The sequence below is a fragment of the Mesoplodon mirus genome (genome assembly GCF_964341445.2).
Source record: "Mesoplodon mirus genome assembly, chromosome: 9".
In the NCBI taxonomy this organism is placed as follows: Eukaryota; Metazoa; Chordata; class Mammalia; order Artiodactyla; family Ziphiidae; genus Mesoplodon; species Mesoplodon mirus.
The window spans coordinates 17699590-17718736 of NC_138985.1; the positions used below are offsets into that span (position 1 = coordinate 17699590).

Consider the following 19147-nt stretch of genomic DNA (forward strand, 5'->3'; position numbering starts at 1 on the left):
TAAATCAGCTATACATATACATATATCCCCATATCTCCTCCCTCTTGCATCTCCCTCCCACCCTCCCTATCCAACCCCTCCAGGTGGTCACAAAGCACCGAGCTGATCTCCCTGTGCTATGTGGCTGCTTCCCACTAGCTATCTGTTTTACATTTGGTAGTGTATATATGTCCATGCCACTCTCTCACTTCGTCCCAGCTTACCCTTCACCCTCCCCGTGTCCTCAAGTCCATTCTCTACGTCTGCATCTTTATTCCTGTCCTGCCCCTAGGTTCTTCAGAACTTTGTTTTTTCCCTTTAGATTCCATATATATGTGTCAGCATACGATATTTGTTTTTCTCTTTCTGACATACTTCACTCTGTATGACAGTCTCTAGGCCCATCCACCTCACTACAAATAACTCAATTTCGTTTCCTTTCATGGCTGAGTAATATTCCATTGTACATATGTGCCACATCTTCTTTATCCATTCATCTGTCAATGGACACTTAGGTTGCTTCCACGTCCTGGCTGTTGTAAATAGAGCTGCAATGAACATTGTGGTACATGACTCTTTTTGAATTATGGTTTTCTCAGGGTATATGCCCAGTAGTGGGATTGCTGGGTCATATGGTGGTTCTATTTTTAGTATTTTAAGGAACCTCCATACCATTCTCCATAGTGACTGTATCAATTTACATTCCCACCAACAGTGCAAAACGATTCCCTTTTCTCCACATCCTCTCCAGCATTTATTGTTTGTAGATTTTTTGATAATGGCCATTCTGACCAGAGTGAGATGATACCTCATTGTAGTTTTGACTTGCATTTCTCTAATGATTAGGGATGTCAAGCATTCTTTCATGTGTTTGTTGGCAATCTGTATATCTTCCTGGGAGAAATGTCTATTTAGGTCTTCTGCCCATTTTTGGATTGGGTTGTTTGTTTTTCTGATATTGAGCTGCATGAGCTGCTTGTAAATTTTGGAGATTAATCCTTTGTCAGTTGCTTCATTTGCAAATATTTTCTCCCATTCTGAGGGTTGTCTTTTTGTCTTCTTTATGGTTTCCTTAGCTGTGCAAAAGCTTTTAAGTTTCATTAGGTCCCATTTGTTTATTTTTCTTTTTATTTCCATTTCTCTAGGAGGTGTGTCAAAAAGGATCTTGCTGTGATTTATGTCATAGAATGCTCTGCCTATGTTTTCCTCTAAGTTTTATAGTGTCTGGCCTTACATTTAGGTCTTTAGTCCATTTTGAGTTTATTTTTGTATATGGTGTTAAGAAGTGTTCTAATTTCATTCTTTTACATGTAGCTGTCCAGTTTTCCCAGCACCACTTATTGAAGAGGCTGTCTTTTCTCCATTCCATATTCTTGCCTCCTTTATCAAAAATAAGGTGACCATATGTGTGTGGGTTTATCTCTGGGCTTTCTATCCTGTTCCATTGATCTATATTTCTGTTTTTGTGCCAGTACCATACTGTCTTGATTACTATAGCTTTGTAGTGTAGTGTAATCTGAAATCCAGGAACCTGATTCCTCCAGCTCCGTTTTTTTTTTTCTCAAGATTTCCTTGGCTATTCGGGGTCTTTTGTGTTTCCATACAAATTGTGAAATTTTTTGTTCTAGTTCTGTGAAAAATGCCATTGGTAGTTTGGTAGGGATTGCATTGCATCTGTAGATTGCTTTGGGTAGTGTAGTCATTTTCACAATATTGATTCTTGTAACCCAAGAACATGGTTTATACCTCCATCTGTTTATATCATCTTTAATTTCTTTCATCATGGTCTTATAGTTTTCTGCATACAGGTCTTTTGTCTCCTTAGGTAGGTTTATTCCTAGGTATTTTATTCTTTTTGTTGCAATGGTAAATGGGAGTGTTTCCTTGATTTCACTTTCAGATTTTTCATCATTAGTGTATAGGAATGTAAGAGATTTCTGTGCATTAATTTTGTATCCTGCTACTTTACCAAATTCATTGATTAGCTCTAGTAGTTTTCTGGTAGCATCTTTAGGATTCTCTATGTATAGTATCATGTCATCTGCAAACAGTGACAGCTTTACTTCTTCTTTTCCGATTTGGATTCCTTTTTTTTTTTTTTCTTCTCTGATCGCTGTGGCTAAAACTTCCAAAACAATGTTGAATACTAGTGGTGAGAGTGGACAACCTTGGCTTGTTCCTGATCTTGGTGGAAATAGTTTCAGTTTTTCACCATTGAGAACGATGTTGGCTGTGTGTTTGTCATATATGGCCTTTATTATGTTGAGGTAAGTTCCCTCTATGCCTACTTCCCGGAAGGTTTTTATCATAAATGGGTGTTGAATTTTGTCGAAAGCTTTCTCTGCATCTATTGAGATGATCATATGGTTTTTCTCCTTTAATTTGTTAATATGGTTTATCACATTGATTGATTTGTGTATACTGAAGAATCTTTGCATTCCTGGGATAAACCCCACTTGATCATGGTGTATGATCCTTTTAATGTGCTGTTGGATTCTGTTTGCTAGTATTTTGTTGAGGATTTTTGCATCTATGTTCATCAGTGATATTGGCCTGTAGTTTTCTTTCTTTGTGGCACCTTTGTCTGGTTTTGGTATCAGGGTGATGGTGGCCTCGTAGAATGAGTTTGGGAGTGTTCCTTTCTCTGCTATATTTTGGAAGAGTTTGAGAAGGATAGGTGTTAGCTCCTCTCTAAATGTTTGATAGAATTCAACTGTGAAGCCATCTGGTTCTGGGCTTTTGTTTGTTGGAACGTTTTTAATTACAGTCTCAATTTCAGTGCTTCTGATTGGTCTGTGTATATTTTCTATTTCTTCCTGGGTCAGTCTCGGAAGGTTGTGGTTTTCTAAGAATTTGTTCATTTCTTCCAGGTTGTCCATTTTATTAGCATATGGTTGCTTGTAGTAATCTCTCATGATCCTTTGTATTTCTGCAGTGTCAGTTGTTACTTCTTTTTCATTTCTAATTCTATTGATTTGAGTCTTTTCCCTTTTTTTCTTGATGGTCTGGCTAATGGTTTATCAATTTTGTTTATCTTCACAAAGAACCAGATTTTAATTTTATTGATTTTTGCTACTGTTTCCTTCATTTCTTTTTCATTGATTTCTGATCTGATCTTTATGATTTTTTTCCTTCTGTTAACTTTGGGGTTTTTTGGTTCTTCTATCTCTAATTGCTTTAGGTGTAAGGTTAGGTTGTTTATTTGATATGTTTCTTGTTTCTTGAGGTAGGATTGTATTGCTATAAACTTCCCTCTTAGAACTGCTTTTGCTGCATCCCATAGGTTTTGGGTTGTCGTGTTTTCATTGTCATTTGTTTCTAGGTTTTTTTTTTTTATGTTATTTTTTATTTATTTATTTATTTATTTATTTATTTTTTGCAGTATGCGGGCCTCTCACTGTTGTGGCCTCTCCCATTGTGGAGCACAGGCTCCGGACACACAGGCCCAGCAGCCATGGCTCACGGGCCCAGCCGCTCTGTGGCATGTGGGATCCTCCTGGACCGGGGCACGAACCTGTGTCGCCTGCATCGGCAGGCGGACTCTCAACCACTGCGCCACCAGGGAAGCCCTCTAGGTATTTTTTTATTTCCTCTTTGATTTCTTCAGTGATCTCTTGGTTATTTAGTAGTGTATTGTTTAGCCTCCATGTGTTTATATTTTTTATAGGTATTTTTCCTGTAATTGATATCTAGTCTCATAGTATTGTGGTTGGAAAAGGTATTTGATATGATTTCCATTTTCTTAAATTTACCAAGGCTTGATTTGTGACCCAAGATATGATCTATCTTGGAGAATGTTCCATGAGCACTTGAGGAGAAAGTGTATTCTGTTGTTTTTGGATGGAATGTCCTATAAATATCAATTAAGTCCATCTTGTTTAATGTATCATTTAAAGCTTGTGTTTCCTTATTTATTTTCATTTTGGATGATCTGTCCATTGGTGAAAGTGGGGTGTTAAAGTCCCCTACTATGATTGTGTTACTGTCGATTTCCCCATTTATGGCTGTTAGCATTTGCCTTATGTATTGAGTTGCTCCTATTTTGGGTGCATAAATATTTACAATGGTTATATCTTCCTCTTGGATTGATTACTTGATCATTATGTAGTGTCCTTCTTTGTCTCTTGTAATAGTCTTTATTTTAAAGTCTATTTTGTCTGATATGAGAATTGCTACTTCAGCTTTCTTTTGATTTCCATTTGCATGGAATATCTTTTTCCATCCCCTCACTTTCAGTCTGTATGTGTCCCTAGGTCTGAAATGGGTCTCTTCTGGACAGCATATATATGGGTCTTGTTTTTGTATCCATTCAGCCAGTCTGTGTCTTTTGGTGGGAGCATTTAATCCGTTTACATTTAAGGTAGTTATTGACATGTATGTTCCTATTACCATTTTCTTAATTGTTTTGGGTTTGTTATTGTAGGTCTTTTCCTTCTCTTCTGTTTCCTGCCTAGAGAAGTTCCTTTAGCATTTGTTGTAAAGCTGGTTGGGTGGTGCTGAATTCTCTTGGCTTTTACTTGTCTGTAAGGGTTTTAATTTCTCCATCGAATCTGAATGAGATCCTTGCTGGGTAGAGTAATCTTGGTTGTAGGTTTTTCCCTTTCATCCCTTTCAATATGTCTTTCCACTCCCTTCTGGCTTGCAGAGTTTCTGCTGAAAGATCAGCTGTTAACCTTATTGGGATTCCTTGTATGTTATTTGTTGTTTTTCCCTTGCTGCTTTTAATATTTTTTCTTTGTATTTAATTTTTGATAGTTTGATTAATATGTGTCTTGGTGTGTTTCTCCTTGGATTTATCCTGTGTGGGACTCTCTGTGCTTCTTGGACTCGATTGACTATTTCCTTTCCCATATTAGGGAAGTTTTCCACTATAATCTCTTCAAATATTTTCTCAGTCCCTTTCTTTCTCTCTTCTTCTTCTGGGACCCCTATCTTTAGAATGTTGGTGCATTTAATGTTGTCCCAGAGGTGTCTGAGACTGTACTCAATTCTTTTCATTCTTTTTTCTTTATTCTGCTCTGCAGTAGTTATTTCCACTATTTTATCTTCCAGGTCACTTATCCGTTCTTCTGCCTCAGTGATTCTGCTATTGATTCCTTCTAGAGAATTTTTAATTTCATTTATTGTGTTGTTCATCGTTTGTTTGCTCTTTAGTTCTTCTAGGTCCTTGTTGAATGTTTCTTGTATTTTCTCCATTGTATTTCCAAGATTTTGGATCATCTTTACTATCATTACTCTGAATTCTTTTTCAGGTAGACTGCCTATTTCCTCTTCATTTGTTTCATCTGGTGGGTTTTTACCTTGCTCCTTCATCTGCTGTGTGTTTCTCTGTCTCCTCATTTTGCTTAATTTACTGTCTGGGGTCTTCTTTTCTTAGGCTGCAGGTTCATAGTTCCTGTTGTTTTTGGTGTCTGCCCCCAGTGGCTAAGGTTGGTTCAGTGGGTTGTGTAGGCTTCCTGGTGGAGGGGACTCGTTCCTGTGTTCTGGTGAATGAGGCTGGATCTTGTCTTTCTGGTGGGCAGGAGTGTGGCCAGTGATGTGTATTGGGGTGTCTGTGACCTTATTATGATTTTAGGCAGCCTCTCTGCTAATGGGTGGGGTTGTGTTCCTGTCTTGCTAGTTGTTTGGCATAGGTTGTCCAGCACTGTAGCTTGCTGGTCGTTGAGTGGAGCTGGGTCTTAGCATTGAGATGGAGATCTCTGGGAGAGCTTTCATTGTTTGATTTTACGTGGAGCTGGGAGGTCTCTGGTGGACGAATGTCCTGAACTCGGCTCTCCCACCTCAGAGGCTCAGCCCTGACGTCCTCAGAGCAGCAAGACCCTGTCAGCCACATGGTATCTAGAAAGACGTCTGGGAGAAACCACAGCAGGGCCAGCTGCTTAGCAGTTGCAGCTGTAACAGGAAGCTTATTTCTCCCTATGGATGGGGCAAGTTGTCCTGCAGGTGCAAGGGCGCCTCCTTGGTCCTAAGGAAACCAGCTTCTTTTCACCCTCGCTGTGGACTAGGCGCTGACATTGTGTTATTACATTTGTTTTTCATTAAATTAATTTTAAAAGCAAATACTCAAGCATATATATATAAAGTTCTTTTTTTTTCCAGATTCCAAGTGGCTTATGAAATCAAAATGCTACCTTGTCTTCCTAAAAATGATTCACCAAAAATAAATAAATAAATAAATAAATTTTTAAGAAAAGAATTCTAGACCTAAGGAAACATTATGGAAGGAGCCATTGATTCTAGAGGTCAAGAAATTAATATATTGAGAATTAGGAAGGCTTTACAGGGAAAGCACTACTGGTAGACTTTGAAAGGTATATGACTCCCCTTTTACATTTGAAGAGGGTTCTGTGCAGGGGCTGGATGTTGGCTGGGACCAGATGAGCAAAGCACAGAGGAGAACAATTCCAAGATATATTTGTTTCTGCTTTTGTTCTTTTAATAAATTTATTTATATTTTATTTATTTATTTTTGGCTGTGTTGGGTCTTCCTGGCTACATGTGGGCTTTCTCTAGTTGAAGAGGGCAGGGGCTCCTCTTTGTTGCACGCAGGCTTCTCATTGCAGTGGCTTCTCGTTGCGAGCATGGGCTCTTGGCTTGTCGGCTCAGTAGTTGTGGCTCCCGGGCTCTAGAGCGCAGGCTCAGCAGTCGTGGCGCACAGGCTTAGTTGCTCCACGGCATGTGGGATCTTCCCAGACCAGGGATGCAACCCATGTCTCCTGCACTGGCAGGCGGACCCTTAACCACTGCACCACCAGGGAAGTCCCTCCAAGGTATATTTGGGGGCTGTTTTCTATAGCTGAAGTTTAGGGTGCGGGGGCCAGTGGTGGCAGATGAAGCTTTACGATTGGAGCCACGTCATGGACCTCAAATGACATGCAAAAGCCTCCCTGCTCTCACAGCTACTTCTCTGGGGAGAATCACTTAAATGGGGCTGTTATTTGAATACCTAATACCACCTAACTCCACGTCCGCCTCCTCCCCCTCCCCCTCCATCCCTCAGAGAGGGAGCAAAATGCCCCTGCATTGGAACCTTGGACAACTTACTTCTCTCTGTACCCTGATTTCCTCATCTATAAATGGATATTAAAGGTAGTCCCTACTCATTAAGGGAGTCACTTACAGCAGTATATGGGCATAGTCAGCAACATATGAGTGTTCGTTACATAAATAATGGATACAGCTCTACCTAGTAGAAAATCTCAAAAGATTGTTCTTAGTCATATAAGGAAAGGGAAGGATTTCAGATGTTTAGATCTCTGCTAACTCCCAACCTTGGGCTTAAGACTTTTCACATTACAAATTTAAGTATGTCACTACAGCCTTAAAGAACATAATTGCTAAAAGGACTGCTAGTGTGCCCTTTTATTTTAGAGCTCAGGTAGATGCTGCTTTTCCAGCCCTAGGAGCTGCTTACAGAGTTTCATTAAATGAGTACATTTCTAATTATGTATGGCATTATTTAAGACTTTGGAAATTCCTTGGCTTCTAGCTACAGCGTTTTGACATTTTCAGTTCATTACCAACTGTATATACACCTATGAACCGTGGAAAAGTGATAATAGGTAAAATGTGGAATCTACATGAAATATTTTGAGACTTGACTTATGCACTTTCTGTTCTCCATGTTTGTAGTTGTTTTGGTTGTATATTGCTTCATAATAAACTTTACAGTAAAACATAATGTCTTTAAAACAACACTTTATTATTTTGCACAGTTCTGGGGATTAGGAAGGCCACCTGGACACTTCTCCACGTGGTGTTGGCTAGGATTAGCTCTTCACATAGTTCCTCATCATTCTCTCATTGTTCATTGGTTTAGCCTGAGGTTCTTTACATGCCAGCAGGGACCCAAGAGACTGAAGCAGCCCGTCCTCTTAAGGTCTACACAAAGAGTCAGCCTAGAAGCACATCTGCTGCATTTGATTGGTCAAAGCAAAGCAGAAGGCCAGCCCAGATACTAGAAAACAAACTCCACTTTGATGGGAGGAGCTGAAAATATTGTGGCCATGATTTACAACCTGCCACAATAGCTTACCAAGTTAACTATAAAATTAAAATTGACCAAGGTGGTAAAATTCCAGATTCTGACTCCTGTCCCATACTTTTGCCCTAGAAATTTACTGCAGGATAGGAAGTAAACAGAGATACCAAGGAAAAGCACGCAGATGGCCTTCATCGGTTTTCTTTAACATTTATTTTTCCTTTTTTGTCTACGCCATGTGGCACATGGGATCTTAGCTCCCCGACCAGGGATTGAACCCACGGCCCCTGCAGTGGAAGTGCGGAGTCCCAACCACTGGACTGCCAGGGAAGTTCCCTTCATCAGTTTTCAAGCTGTGTATTTTAAAGCCTATTAGTGACATTTGACTTATGTAGTCAAATGTAGTCAGTTAACTAGCACACACATTTCTTGCCTGCTAAAGCCTACACTCCTAGCTTCTCTGAAAACTAGGGCATATAGTAGTGTCAGTAATTAAGTGCAAGGATTTTGTAACAGGAGCTAGGTTTAAATTCTGGCTTTGCTACTTTGTGTGACTTTAAATTATCTAAAGTCTGTATTCCTCAGATTCATCCATAAAACAGGGATGTCCATCTGGCAAAGTTTTTGTGAAGATTAAGAAAGATAATGTATTCAAAAAAAAAAGAAAGATAATGTATTCAGAGATTAGCAGAAGGCCTGGCACTTGGTAAGCATTTAGCAAGGTTAATAATTTTTATTAGATAGGCCTGAGTCTGCATGAAGGTGTATTGATGCCTTAAGATTTGCATATAACTCTTGCAAAGGGGGGCACTTGGCATTAGGGACTTCACAAACACTCTAAAACAGTGAAGCCACCCCAAGAAGCTTTTGGACTATAGCTTTCTAAATTTTCTTGAGTGCCTTTCCTGACTTTTTTTTTTGGGGTACCCATGAATTTCCTCTTGGCTTGCTTTGCTGCCCCCTTCTGACAGAATGGGGAAGAGTTCCATGATGTCCCACCTCTACAGCCACTGAAACTGCTAAAACCTATCAATGTCAAAGAATCCAGCTTTCAAAAGCCTTTGGCTGTAAATTCAAGTGAATTCACATGAAAGCAAAGTCTAACTGTAAAATTTCTACATATAAATTTTACTTTATTTCTGTTACATGGAAATCGATATTGACAGATGAAATAATATTAAAATGGATCAATCCATTTTCAATCTTTAGATTGAAAAGATGCCAAGAATACTTTGTTATTCTGAATGGCAATAGTAAATTTCCTATAAACTTCATTTTACCTTTCTGAAACAATAAAATGTATACATATATAATTTTAATTTAAAAATTGTTTTTCTAGGGAATTTCCTGGTGGTTAGGACTCAGTGCTTTCACTGTGGAGACCCCGGTTCAGTCCCTGGCCGGGGAACTAAGATCCTGCAAGCCGCGAGGCGCAGTGTGATCAGAAAAAGAAATAAAAATGGTTTTCTAATGTTAATCTCAGCTAATCTCTGCACATTTCAAATTATACAATACATGTAGTGTGCCCACATTGGTATTTAAAATTTTTTGCATAGAAGCTGCATGAAAATGTTATTGTATAATTAATTGAAATACAATGAGAAATGCTAAATACTTAGATTTTATATTATTTAATACAGTAAATTATTTAATGCTTTCTCACATTTTAGTTTTAGAAAGTATTGGAAATATTCTAACAGGTTTACATATAAGTTGATAAAGCTAAAATTTAAAAACTATAATACTTTAAAATATCACAGATGTATTGTACATTTGTGTACTTACTATAAAAAATCCTACTAAAATATTTTTCAGTCAGGAAAACAATGTTTTAAGGAGAAATTTAGAACTACTTTTCTGTTTAATGTTTGGCTATTTGGGTATAAATCTGTAGTAGCTAAAGAATATGTTCTTGCTGAAATGTTGGCAAGAGAGTTAAGTCACAAATACTATTACATTAAATCACGATTATAGTACATAGGCCATCTTATCTCTAAAAAATGAAAAATGGCTGGAATCTTTGGAATTCCCTTCCCCCACTAACTCAACAAAGCCCAGATTTGTTGTAGTTTAAAACACTGAGACACATCTTCTTGAGCTACCCAAGCATAGCTGCTTTTTACTGATTAAATTGTTCACAATATAATTGGTCATCTGCATATCATGCAAGATTTGTGCACCTTAAAGACAAATAGTGGGGGAAACAGACTACAGCAAATCTGTTTAGAAAATACAGCTTATATTCAAAACTAGAGCTACTTTTAGCACAATATATTGAATGGATATGTACCAAAATTTTTGTTGAAGTTTTCACAATTCTCCATCTGCCAGAATTGAAAATATGAGCTTCTGCCATTTAAGAGCTGTGTAACAAAGGTCTAAAATTGGAGAATAGAGTATTAAAAAACTGAAATTAATTCACATCTGATTATTTAGAAAGCTATTAAATGTGGATGTGAACATTTGATATCTAAAATAACGTCACTAAAAGCAGGCAATTAGGAGACATCTGTGTAAGAAAACAAAAACAGCAAAAACTTTTCCAAAACTAGCACAACAGTGATTTAATTAAATTTAATTCTATATTTAGGATTAAAATAGAATGACTTCACAGATTGCAATCAAGACCACCAAAAATGTAGTTCAACAAAAATATTATAATCAGAACACATTTTAAGACTAAATATACTTAAGATGTCATTCTTCACTTGAATTTCTCTCAAAAGCTTCAGATAGCAAAACAAATTGCATTATTTTTATTGCTTCCCTTCTCATTTAGCACAAAATTGTCTCTCTTTAGTTTAACTATGTGCCCATTAATAGACAAATGGATAAAGCAGATGTGGCGTATACATACGATGAATATATATTACTCGGCCATGAAAAAGAATGAAAATTTGCCATTTGCAACAACACGCATGGAACTAGAGTGTATTATGCTAAGTCAGACAGAGAAAAACAAATCCTGTACGATTTCACTTATATGTGGAACCTAAAAAACAAAAACGAACAAACCTACCAGAAACAGATTCACAGATAGAACAAACTGGTGGTTGCCAGAGGGAAAGGGGTGAGGGGATGAGTGAAATCAGTGGAGATTAAGAGGTACAAACTTCCAGTTATAAATGAGTCACAGGGATGTCGTGTACAGCACAGGGAATACAGTTCAATAATTATTGTAGTAACTTCGTATGATTACAGATGGTAACTAGACTTACCATGGTGATAATTTTGTAATGTATAAAAATATTGGATCACTATGTTGTACACCTGAAATTAATGTAATATTATAAGTCAATTATACTTCAGTTAAAAATTGACACAGGCAATGGCGTTAAAAAATGTTTTAAACAATAAAATAAAAAAAAGAATTTCATAGTTTCAGCTATTTGAAGTGACCACAGGGGTTTAGGACATACAGTTATGTAAATTTGCTCAGGTAAAAACTCAACCACATGTCCTACGAGGCTGTTACCTGAGAGGAAGTCACTTAGCTAATGACTGAGCCTAGCTCAGCACGGACATATGACTATGGCTTTACTGCTCTCTGTTTACCAATATTAGGAGAAAATGTCCATAAAGTGAAAAATACTAGAGTAAAAAATACTATTTGTGGGGGCTTCCCTGGTGGCACAGTGGTTGAGAGTCTGCCTGCTGATGCAGGGGACACGGGTTCATGCCCCGGTCCAGGAAGATCCCACATGCTGCGGAGCGGCTGGGCCCGTGAGCCATGGCCACTGAGCCTGCGTGTCTGGAGCCTGTGCTCTGCAATGGGAGAAGCCACAACAGTGAGAGGCCCGCGTACTGCCAAAAAAAAAAAAAATACTATTTGTGAAAAATTGCTTCCAAAAGAAAGGTAACTGATAGTGTTAGGATGGAAAAGGAAAGATTAAAGATCTTTGTAGCATTAGCTGTAAGGGAGAGGATTTGGATAAAGTGGCAGGATAAATTTGCTAGTGGTTTATCTCAGACACAAATGACCTTATATACTTTATATAGAAAAATAAAAATGGGTAACTTTATTGAGTGTTCTAGGCAATATAAAAATCATTGGGAGAAAGCTAAAGGTGGAAAAAGGCAGAAGTTAAAATATTATAAAGATAGGCAATGGAACAAAAAGAAAAAAAAATCTAGTAATTGACTCGGATCAATGAATATATAACATATGACAAGACTATATATTTAATGGAGGAAGGACATTAACTGGTGATTCATAAAAGGAAAAAGAAATCTACCTCACACTCTATACAAAAAAATGAATTCTGTAGCTTTACATAAAAACATAACATAAAAATATAAATAATAAAGCTTCCAGAAAACTAAAGAATATCTTTATGATCGTGGGGTGGGCAAAGATTTCTAAAAGAGAACACCAAAAAGGAGTAATTATAAAAGACTGATAAATTGGATTTAATTAAATTCAATTAAAACAAACAAAAACACACCATTAGCAGAGTGAAAAGGCAAAGCACAGGCAAACCCACTTGGAATGTATAAGTAATTCCAACAAATCAATAAGAAAATGACAACTAAATAGAAAAACAGGTGCAAAGTTGCCGGATGATAGGATATCTGCATACTCAAGCTTTAGAAGATACTGCCAAACAGTATCTGCTGGAGACTTGAAGAGGTCCTTCACAAAAGTGAATATCCACATGGTCATAAACACATGAGAATGTGCTCAACCTCGTTAGTCAGGAGGGAAATATGTTAACAATCAGAACCACCACTTTGGAAAATTGTTTGTCAGTATCTACAGAGCTGAATATATATGTGCATACTCTATAATCCAAAAATTGCACTCCTGGATATATACCTAACAGATTCATACATATAAGTGTACCAAAACACATTTTAAAATGTTTGTAGCAACAAAATTTGTAATTTTCCCAAGCCAAAAACCATCCAAATGTCTATTAGTAGCAGAATGAACAAACTGTGGTATATTCATACAATGCAAAACTCTAGCAATGAAAAATGAACAAGCAACTGCTACACATATAATAATGAACAAATCTTAGAAGCCCAAGGGGAAGCTTCTCAGTGGCTGGTCCTGTTCTACTGCTTGACCTAAGGGTGGTCACACTCATAGGAGTGTATACTTTGTGGTGGTTAATATGCTTTTTGCACCCTTCTGAATACATGTATACTTCAATGAAGAAGTTCCAATGCAACTCCTTCCCAAGAAAAAAATCTTTACAAATGATTTTAGTGCCATATTATACAAACCATAAAGTGTATGGAGACTAAATTTTTTTTCAGTTATACTTTATTTCAGTTTAAATTTTATTAAGAAAATGATATGCTATAGAGGTGTTTGTGTCTTATGACTGTCAAAGGTCCACTGTATTCACATTTTTTGAAGAAATATATGAGAAAAATGTGAATTCTAAGACTACTGAGCTTTATAAATTTTCCGACATGAAATCATAGTATTATTTTCTCTTCCACAACAATCCTCTTTCTATTCATATACGATTACTTTATCTCACTTTAGTCTCATAATTTCTTCCCTCTTTTATATGCAGAGGGAAAATACAGATGTCTATCAGCTTTGATCCATGATGTCAAAATTCAAACTTGGTACTTACGGAAAGGGCCTCTGCACCAGTGCAGGATGGGAAGAAACCAGTCCCCTTTTCCCAGCTGCACCTTTGTTTGGTGTTTTCCTGGCATCCCAGGAGGCAACAATGAGAAGGCTAAGAATGCCTAGGGCTGACTCCAGGATAAGTATTTAGAACTGCAAAGCCATGTTTCTGCAGAAGGTGCTCCCTATTCTATAATGAAGCAATTAAACCCCATTCATACTCAGGACTTAAAGATAAGACTGAGCTGGGAGGAAGGTGGATATTAAGTCTAATATCCCACAAGAGGAATGAAAAACCAAAACAAGTAGGCACTGTAAAATTGTTTTTGTCTTTTTAATGGCAGGTCAAATATCCTGAAACATACATATATTCTGATAGTCTTCTAATCCCAGTTGAGTTCAAATATTAAAGTAACACACATGAGCTAAGAGAATTCAATATTGTTCCAAGGCACTTACTGAATCTCCATGACTAGATGAAAACAAGGACAATTAGGATGGACAATTAGACAGTTTATAATATAAAAATAACTTTTTGCTTACAATTTACAAAATGTATTATTATTACAATCTTTGATCTCTGATAACCTGTAATGCTGGCTGCATGAATCCAGCAATTTTAAAATTCAGAAACTATTTTCTAAAACTTCAGGGCAAATAATTTACAAATAAGGTACACAAAGATTTAGACCATGCAGAAATTTCTTACATCTTCTGTTAATAATATTTTATGACTGTAACTTTATCAAATTATATACCTACTTGCCCTGTACATATACAAAATAATGCATACATGATAAAACATTAGCAAAAGAGTAGTCCTTAAACTCAATTTATCATAAAAGTATTACTATATTAACATGTCTACAAGCAGCGTGTAACAGGGTTAAGAGACATTAAGGCAATAATACTTGAAGTTACAAAATAAACCGTAGGTAATACTTTTTCCTAAGTGTAATATAAGGCAGGTAGATGGTCCCAGCAAAAAACAGTAAGGTAACAATCTACACTGCTGTTAGTCCCACATTTTGAAGATGGAATACTATAAATCTGGCTTTCAGTGGCACTTGAATTTTCCAGTATAATTTAAAGTGTCTTTTAGTTCCCTGAATCATGTCCATTCTGAAGGTGGATCTCTTGGTCCTTTGGGTTTTCCACAGCGATTACCAAAGCCTATAATCAAAATACCACAATAATTCTCTAGTGTTCAGAAATATTTTTACACTATTAAGCTCATGTCTGTAGACATTCTTATTTTCTGTAACAAGTAAATTTCCATATGGAAATTTAGAACTTAAACTAAACAAATCTCTACAAACACAAAACAACTCTTAATTTGTTCTGGGTAGTTGAAAATAATTGCTTCTTTTATAAAAATAAAATCAATTCTATCAAAATGTAAGAAAAACAGCTAAGATATTTTAGTCTTTCCAACTCAAAAGAAAGATTTGTTTACATACTGCAGTTTTTCATATTTTAGTTTTTAACCTCAGTATGAAACAGAATAAATTGGTTCATTTGTTTCATAATTAATTCCAAGCAACTTTGACGCTACATGTTTTATTCTTGGCAAGTGCCGTTTAAGAACCTGAATAAATCATAGCACAAAGATAAACTTTGCCTTAAGGAAATTCTGGAACGATGGCAAATAACTTCTTTTCATTCTTGCCAGCATTAACTACACAATTACAGTTTTTAAATTATCTAATAAACAAATTACCAATCTCTGTGGCTTCTGTTGGACTTTCTGATATTTGATCTTTCTTGTTACTGAAAGTAGGTGGACATTCTGTACAAGTCTCTGTATGAATACCTCGTGCTGGATGGTCTAAAATGCAAATCAAAGCCACTGTTAGTCATAATCATGTGTAGCATCATAGGTAGAAGAATCCTCTAATTGTTTTAATGTGGGCAGTTAGTTAAAAGAGCAAGTTTTTTCTTGAGCATCAAAATTTTAGAGGCCCAGATAAATATAAATGCAAGAGTAATAAACACAGGAAATTATATTAGGTGTTCTTGCAGGCACCTAGAAATCTGCAGCCAGTACTTCTGCTGTGTGACCATTCTCCTTATGCTCCTACTTTAACTGCAACTGAAATGCCTTTATATGGAAATCAATGGCAAACAAGTTCATAGTTTATTAATGGACTTAATATTTGTGCTTAAAAGTAGTAATTCTTTTAAGATTTAGCATTGCTTAAATTTTAGTTAGTTATTTAACTGCCAATGCATAAGATTAGTAACAAAAGAAATCAACTACTATGATTCAGGCATTCTTTCACCACCTTCATCACATCCCCTACACCCCCTGTAAGGAACTTTTCTGGAAACTTGGAATACAAGTCAAATAACAGACAATCCTTGTCCTCAGGTGCTTATAGTCTAGACAGGGGTCAGCAAACGTTTTCTGTAAAGGGCTAGAGAATATTTTAGGCTTTGCAAGCCACATACGGTCTCTGTCGCACATTCTTCATTGACTTTTATTTCTTTGTTTTTATTTTTAAACAACTCTTTAAAATGTAAAAATAATTCATTCAGCTCAAGGGCGGAATAAGAAAACAAGCCACGGGCAGGATTAGGCCTGTGGGACACAGTTTGCTAACCCCTGGTCTAGTAGGAGAAACAGACAAGTACCTTACTTATTACAGTAGTGTAATAAGGTTTATAATAAACAGGGACAGAAAGGAGAGGCATGTAGACGAAACTAGTGGCGGAGAGGTATTCAGGGTTGGCTTCTATGAGGAAATGATGATTTAGGCTAAGAGCCTCAATTTTCTCAATGAAGTAAAGGGTCTACTACTGGGTAAGAGTGAGTGGGATTCATGAAGAAAATAAAGATTTGGAAAATTCAGGGGAAATAAAAAGGGTATAAACTAGAGCATGTAAGATAACCAGGCAACACTGAGGGCTCAACCGTGGATCAATCCTAGAACTGTATGCTCAGTCTGTAAAACAGCCAAGTTCCCCAGCAGTATTCAGTAATCCTGAGGGATAAAGTAAAATGGTATGGGAATTAGGGGCAAGAAAGTTAAGGATAACTGTGAGTGTGACTAGAGTGATGGAATCTAGATTGAATAGAGAAGGAAGAGAAACCAGAAAGGAGTTAACAGATGCTAAGAAAATAAAAGGCCCAGGGCTCTAGCCGTAGCAGCAGTAGTAATATAACATAGGTAATAATAACAGCATTGCTACCATTTCAGTGCCTACCATGTGCCGGGCACTGGCTAATACTCTCCATATATGATTTAATTTAATTACATCTTCGCAACAATCCTCTAGGGTAGGTTACTACTATTATCTGCATTTCACAGAGAAGAAAACTGAAGCCTAGAAAGATTAGGTAGCTTGCCCAAACCCAAATAGTAAGTAAAATGGCAAAAATGAGACTCCATCCAATCCAGGTGGGCTTGACGCTAAAGCTTCCGCTCTTTTCCTTATAATATGTTGCTGCAGAAAAGTAAACAGGGAGTAATAAAGAGTTTATGAGATGGAGTGGAGCCCCATTAGGCAAAGATCTAGGAAGAGAGCAGCTAAAGCAGAATGGAAGGTAAGGGCAGAGGTGATAGATAAATTGAGGGAACTGTATAAGCTAGGATGTTTGATGAGCTGCTTACATAGTTACTGATTTATAAGAATTAACAATAACTTGACCTATTTTACTACGATCATAAAAGTAATGTAGTAGAAAAATTTTCTAACTTGGCATTATAACACTGGGTTGAGCTAACATAATCTTACTAGCCTTCACAAATGTAAAAGTCCTAAAAGGAAGATTTCTGAAACAATTGATTTTTAGGCACCCAATTCAATCATCTAGGTTAATTTGGGGCATTTATTCAAATCATTGTCAGATCTAGATTCTAAGTGTCTTTACAAACAACAGAAATAAAATACAGGAAAATATTTTTTAAATAATTTCCTTCCCATCAGCCTGTTGACTACTGATAATAAATGCTGTTGTCCTCCTGATCAATAATAATATCTGGTATAACAACAAATTTAAAAGAATTATACTACATAATTCAGGTTCTAGAAGAGTTGTCCTACATATTTTCACATACTGAAATAACCAAATAAATAGCATACACCATGAGATATGCTATTTTATGGAAATTAATCTATATAATCTATAGCAAAAAGGAACACAATCCAACTTACCACATGTTTCACTTCCAGAGGTTATCAAGCCCTATAAGGAAGACATTCAATAGCTATTACAGTACATCCCTTTCATGTACAAATTATAGAAAATTTGGTCTGTTATGAGTATATATACCAACAAATCAATATCTATCAAGATTCTCATCTCAAAGGAAAAGAAAACAATGGTGTTTTCAATTAGGGTTAAAAATGTTTAATGTTGTGGTGTTTTATACTGGGAGTAAAAGGATAGGGGAATTCCTTTTCCTTCTGGATGAAAACTGAAAATGCAGAAGTTACTACATAAGAGAACATACACACAACTGCATTTTGCCAGCCCTCTACTGTATTCATCAAATTATGATATCACTGATTGTAAGACATGGCATCATTATTAGGTTACCAATACTTTATTTATCAATTAAAGTATATCACAATGCTTTTTTAATCAATTTTAAGATATACCCCAATTTCAGATATTCAAACATGAGAGAAATACAAAAAATATTAATGTTGATGAAAAATGGCATTTCCCGTGGCTAAAATATTTAGCTACCAAAACATTTCCTGAATGTGAAAGGAAGTCTCACGTGACCAGAAAAACCAAAGGGAGAGACAATATACCTGGTTTTGTAATGGAAAGAACAAAATCCAGGAAAGTACTAGGACCCTGAAAATAGTAACTCCTGTTCTATTCATACCTCCAAAATGATTTGAAACAAGGCATAATTTACAAATTTCAAAAGCAGCTTGGGAAAATAATACTCTGAAGTGATAGTCATATGTAGATCATAATGCTCTTTTAAAAAATTTTAGATCTCACATTTTATACACTTTTCATCTGAAATCATAGCATAAGAAATAATTATCAAAAATTGTATTTAATAGTCTTAAGGTAAATTATTATAACAAACAACTGTAAGATAAATTAATAAAACAAAAGAACAAAACTATATTGAGCTATAGCTGTTCCAATCCCAAAAGGACTCACTTCAGGTTCTCTTTGTTCACACTGTTCCTGATTTTGAAGTTCACTCCACTCAGATCTTACAGGTGTATCTGAGAAAAATGAAATCTTACAATTAAAATTAACATCTTTAATTCTGAAAATTTCTTGCTTTAAGGTAATATAAAAAAACAGATACTATAGATTTTTAGAAACTATCACTTCCACTAAAAAATTTCTAGCTTCTATTAATTGAAGAATATCCCTTTAAGCTTTCTTCCTTACAATTTAAAGAACTGAGTTATCAGAGTTTATTACAAGTGCATTGTAATCTACAGGTGTGACAGACATAGACTTATTTATTTAATATTAGTGGAGTATACGGCTTCACTGTTTTTAACATTCTTAAAATCAGTTAAAATGAATAAAATATTTGTAAAATGCAGCTCAGATAAGACTAGTAGTGTGCACCTCCACTGAGCACAAGACACCGTAAATATATTAAAGCTGTTGC

The 19147-nt window shown here is 36.2% G+C and overlaps 2 protein-coding genes across 7 annotated transcripts in view; one reads left to right on the top strand and one right to left on the bottom strand.

Moving 5' to 3' along the window:
* LOC309810554 (uncharacterized protein) overlaps positions 1–19147 on the top strand; it is a 91686-nt gene that overhangs the window by 36473 nt on the left and 36066 nt on the right. Inside the window, exon 3 of one of the 4 annotated variants that reach the window (XR_014295020.1) lies at positions 9300–9508. The exons of the other annotated variants lie outside the window; for them this stretch is intronic. The gene's annotated coding sequence lies outside the window, so the exon portion shown is untranslated. Of the gene's footprint in view, positions 1–9299; positions 9509–19147 lie in introns of those variants that run through there. 4 annotated transcript variants of the gene reach the window in all.
* Positions 13858–19147, bottom strand: part of PTPN12 (protein tyrosine phosphatase non-receptor type 12) — a 90192-nt gene continuing 84902 nt past the window's right edge. For all 3 annotated transcript variants that reach the window (XM_082632642.1, XM_082632643.1, XM_082632644.1), the window contains 4 exons: positions 18679–18746; positions 17706–17736; positions 15268–15375; positions 13858–14720 (listed from right to left, as the gene is read on the bottom strand). In XM_082632642.1, the coding sequence (XP_082488768.1) occupies positions 14659–14720; positions 15268–15375; positions 17706–17736; positions 18679–18746 (269 nt within the window). In that variant the 3' untranslated portion in view covers positions 13858–14658. The remainder of the gene's footprint in view (positions 14721–15267; positions 15376–17705; positions 17737–18678; positions 18747–19147) is intronic.